General features: G+C 46.9%; 1 protein-coding gene across 2 annotated transcripts; it reads right to left on the bottom strand.

Moving 5' to 3' along the window:
• Positions 1 to 568: 568 nt before the first annotated feature.
• Positions 569 to 3,376, bottom strand: LOC133887420 (heavy metal-associated isoprenylated plant protein 33-like). 2 transcript variants are annotated; one of them, XM_062327367.1, is made up of 4 exons: positions 3,118 to 3,376; positions 2,810 to 2,897; positions 2,517 to 2,592; positions 569 to 2,392 (listed from the first exon to the last, which is right to left on the bottom strand). In XM_062327367.1, exons 2-4 carry the CDS (start codon positions 2,837 to 2,839, stop codon positions 987 to 989), a joined length of 1,512 nt encoding a protein of 503 aa, XP_062183351.1. In that variant the 5' UTR covers positions 2,840 to 2,897; positions 3,118 to 3,376; the 3' UTR covers positions 569 to 986. The 2 variants fall into 2 exon arrangements, with proteins under 2 accessions (XP_062183351.1, XP_062183352.1); XM_062327368.1 differs by having other exon boundaries at positions 2,810 to 3,376.
• Positions 3,377 to 5,011: the final 1,635 nt, after the last annotated feature.

Below are 5,011 nucleotides of genomic sequence, written 5' to 3'. Positions count from 1 at the left end.
CCATAGCCAAAAGTAAACTGTAGCAGCTGCACAGCTCGGCCTCAAGGTAAAATTCCACCCGCCTATGCGGGTATCTTTCATTCATATTGAGATTTGTGTTTGAGAAATATGTGGAAAAGATTAGGATAGATAAAAAAAATGAATAGATAAATGAGTATTAAAAAAATGAATAGATAGACAAAGGCAAGAAGTTACATTTCCCCTCCGGCTCCTATGTTCTCTCACATGGACCACTGCCATCACCACTAGAACCATCATCATGATCGTCCCCTCCATTGCTGCCACAATTATCACCACCATCATCTTACAATAGTATAGATATTGTTTTATACTTCTCTCACACCGAAGCACTCAGGCACAAAGATAAAAGGCACTTGGCAACATTCCATTCCACTACAGTAGTATGTATGCTCAAAAGTGATCTCTAGCCCTCAACCAGTCACGCATCACACAGAAAGGGGCAAATTGTCAAAATATCACAAGTGAAATCCTAGTTTGCTAAAATGCCATTGAACTATGTTCATGACAAATAGGGTCTAATCCCACATGTCATTGACACACTCAGTGATATTTTAACAAAATACAAATTCACTAATAGTATGATGGCAATTGCCCTTTCTTTCTACCAGCACATTATGGAGGCAGGAAGGAAGCCAAGCACCACCTTCTTGAGCTACATACAAAAGCACCATCATCGTCTCTTATGACAACTATTGATAATTACTATACCTACCTTAGCCTTCAAGGAAGCTGCTTTTTTTTTTTTGAAAGGTGAAAATAAGCTAAGTAATAAGGAAAAGAAAAGGAGTTGTTCTAGCCGGACTCCTCCCTCATGTATACTGATTGATCCAGGGTGTTGTTTGTTTCAACCATGCTGATCTTGACTGATGATAACATGTGACCTGAACGAGTTCCTTCCGGTTGATTCAGTTTGAACAAAGCATCAGCAGGAGAAAGCAACCAGCCACTGCATTGGCAGTCTTGCCTCACATCACCGAGCAGCTGCTGTTGGAGTCCTCGTCGCTGAAGACGTTGTAAGGCTCGGAATGCGGGTGTGGCGGCATCGGGTAGGCCATTGGGTAATGCATAGGCGGGCGGCCGTACCCGTAGGCCATCGGCGGGTACCCGGCGCCGCCGTGGCCGTGGCAGTGACCATGCATCATCATCTGTTGTTGCTGCTGCTGCTGTTGCTGCTGCTGCTGTTGCTGCAGCAGGGCCATGTACTGCTGCTGCGCCATTGGGTTCCCGGCAGCCTGCAGCATCTCCGGACCGGACGGTATGCCACCGGCGGCGGCGGCACCGCCCTGGTGGAACCCTGCAGCAGGTATGCCGCCGGCCGGCATGCCCTGTAAGGCACCGCCACCACCCTGCTGCATGCCCCCCATGTGGGGGTGGCCCATCGGGCCCATCGGCATGCTCATGGGCCCGCCGCCCATCGGGCCCATACCGGGGAAACCGGCACCGCCCATCATGTTCGGGTTCGGCCTCATCATGCCCGGCTGCTGCGGCGGCATGCCGCCCATCGGGCCACCGACGGCGGGCCCACCGGCGCCGCCACCCTTCTTGCCCTGACCCGGGTGGGTCCCGGCGCCTACATTGCCGTTGTACGGCGGCTGCCCGCCGCCACCGTTGCCGTGGCCGCCTCCGCCACCCTGGTTCTGCTTGGCGCCAGCGTCTTTCTTGCCGCCGTTGTTGGCGCTTCCCTTGATCTGCACCGGGATCTCGTTCCCGCCGCCGCCCTTCTTGCCACCATTGCCGCCCCCGCCGCCGTTGCCACCCTTCTTGTTGCCCCCGCCGGCGGCCAGCGGCACGGGCTTCATCATCATCTTGGGGTCGTCGTACAAGTCGTCGAGGCCGTCGTCCTCGAAATCCTCGTCGTCATCGAAGTCGTCGAACTCATCGTCCAACTCGCTGCCGTCGTCCCCGAACTCGTCGTCCTCAGGGAGGTTGAACTTGACGGTCTTCGACTCCTTCGCCGGCGCGGCCGCCGGGAACGGCATCTTGCCGCCCATGAACTGTGGAGGAAGCTTCATTCCCTTCATCTGCATCTGCTGCATCTGCTGTTGCAGCTGCTGAAGCTGTTGCGGCGTCGGCTGCGGCAGCACCATCTTGGCATCTTTCCCGCCTCCACCGACGCCACCACCCGCTCCACCCTTCTGGCCCTTGCCGCCGGCGTCCTTGGGCTGTCCCTTGCCACCGGCGTCCTTGGGCTGGCCCTTGCCACCGCCGCCAAGCTGGAGCTTTTGGAGCTGGCTTACCACGCCAGGCTTGGAGCCCCACAGCTGCGCGGGCTTGCCGGCCTTGTTCAGCTTTTTTATTACGATATCCGGATCCATCAAGCCGGACACCGTCACCTTCCCCTGCTCCGCATCTATGCTGCTCTGGTACACACCTGCACATCGATCCAGAATATCTCTTAGAGAAAGAGAATACATTCGTGCTACAGAAATCACACCAAAGAACGGGCGAAAAAAAGAACTCGAGCAATCTGCGTTTAAAAAATCTTTCTTGTTTACCATCAATCTTGTGGAGGACCTTCTTGACCTTCTTCTCGCAGCCATCACAGTGGATGTTCACTTTCAGCACGCAGGTCTGGAATTTGAGAGAAACAGAGAACAAAAGGTCACTAAAATCGCAAGCAAAGAGGTTTCAACAAAAAAGCATAGCAAGCTGCAGGAGACATGGAAGTGAAACACATGGTGAAAACAAAAGCAAGCTGCTGTCTGCCTGGTGAGAATGGCAGCAAACACAGGAAGGAAAATGGAACGTCTCTTCACTGATGCTTGAGTTGAGAAGAAGCAAAACTCACCTGCACCTTGAGGACGTCCTCCTTGCTCATCCCTGACCACCCCAAATTCTGCTGCCTCCACCACAAAGGCGCAAGAGGCTACGCAGATCTGGTACACACAAGCCTCAAATCAGGGGAAGAACAAGAACTTGCAACATCTCTATCTCTCAGGAAACAGCGGAGAGAGAAGGCGCATGAGCATAGGAGAGGGGGAAAAGATGGCTACTTGCTAGAGAAATAACTTAATGGCCTGCAATATAATACCAACTCTTCACACACTCACACAACGAGAGAGAGAGAGAGAGAGAGAGAGAGAGAGAGAGAGAGACCCTTGTTAGAGTGTGTGTTTGAAGAAAACCAAGCGCAGGGCTATTAAGCCTCCCGTGGCCCAGAGAGAGGGAGGAAGAAGAGAGCCAGCCTCCTCTCTATCTACAACAAAGCTAAGCACATCTAGTTTGCTTGCCCTTAAACTATCTCCTTTCACCTTTGGCCCTGGAAGCCTTTCCTTTCTCTTCACAAGATTGTGAATTGGAACTCTTGCAAAAGACTAGCTAGCCAAAGAGGGCTTAAATAACACTTCGTTACTTGTCATTGAGTACAGGGAAATGTTGAACATGTGAAGTACTTGCTACTCGGAAATTATTATACTACGCTTACCGATGTCAGTTTCTGCATTTTTGCCAAAGTGTGCATAGTAGTCTTGTTCCCCTGACAATTTCATACACCAGTCCTTCTATGAGTTTGATAGCCTGGTATTTTTTGGGATATCGAAATAACTGTTCATCACGAAATATTATCCCGTTAAGTATATAGGACATCTGTCCAAATGGTATCACAAGAACAAGCTATGAGAAAAATTGTAGCATTCTAGTTGTTAAAACCTAACATACAAGACAGGCTAGCTATATACGATGGGTTTTATATTTGTTTGAAAAAAATATGTGATGGTTTTCTCTTTGGCTAAATAGCAACCTAATTAGTTTGTCAGAGCAGAGATGAAGTCAGTGTCATTATTTTTTTTGCAAGATACGCACAAGCAATAGACAATTATTTAGATACAGATTATACAGTGCCGTTACGATTTCATGCAAGACGTTATATTTTGCATGGGAAAATATGTAACGTATGGGACAACACGATGGACAAGTTAGCTCAGCTTAAAGCAGTAACGCATTTCTTTTACTGCGTTGATTACTAATCCTATTTGATGGGAGCATACGATGTCCGTGTAATCGAATGACTAGTTAGTTGCACGTAGTCCGGTTGTCACGAGCTTCTTGCAATTATTTTGCATAACGAGAGCATTGCGGTTCCCGGACAAAAATATTATATATGTTAACTTTACGTTTTGTAATATTACTGGCTAGAATTCTTAGAGTAGATATTACACACTCTCATTAGATAAAATATCTTATTCCGCCGTATACAACAACAGTTAGCCAATGCAACTAAAGCCATATATGTTTACGTTATGATGCACATAGCCATTACACTAGTGATCACGAATAATTATTTTCTCTCATACGCGACAATAAGCGGTCAATATTACATGATTTACCAATTTATATAATATAAAATAGACTGAAAAGTAGCGTAAACATATACACACTTTCAATCGAATGATAAGTCAACTTCACATAATACTGCATAAACATATTCACACTTTCAATCGAATGATAAGTCAACTTCACATAATACTACAACTCATTTCACGAAAACTAGATTTGAAAAAATGATGCAACATTTTTCACACTTTCGTCATCACTGACTTGGTATATGGGGAGGGGCTGGCACCTATTAGAAATTGGGTTATCACCAGAAACGTATTGAGCAAACGCCGTTTGGTGGACTTCATCTGTTAACAAGATGTTTTCTACCATTTTTGCGGATACGTCAACCAAGGTGTGTGATTTGGAATAACTCTTTAAGAAGGAGCTTCGATGTAAAAAAGACCGAAGAATAGATTCACCATGCACATCAACGCTGGTACAACTAGCGTCAGTCCAGTGCACCTCTTTAACCATCGTCGTCCTCTTGTCCAAGCCGACGTCCTCGCCCCAGGCATTAAAATTTGGACAAAATGTTAGTAATTTTTTGAAGGAACCAAAATATCTAATTTGAAAAAAATTCACTAACACATAGAACACACATAGTAGATGATAAAAAATGATTAAATTTTTTAAAAAACATAAATTTTAGTCTTTTCTCTGATAAACAAGAAAA

Source organism: Phragmites australis, chromosome 12, assembly GCF_958298935.1.
Source record: "Phragmites australis chromosome 12, lpPhrAust1.1, whole genome shotgun sequence".
In the NCBI taxonomy this organism is placed as follows: domain Eukaryota; kingdom Viridiplantae; phylum Streptophyta; class Magnoliopsida; order Poales; family Poaceae; genus Phragmites; species Phragmites australis.
The sequence above is the reverse complement of the archived record's forward strand: the minus strand, read 5'-3'. Positions and strand labels throughout refer to the sequence as shown.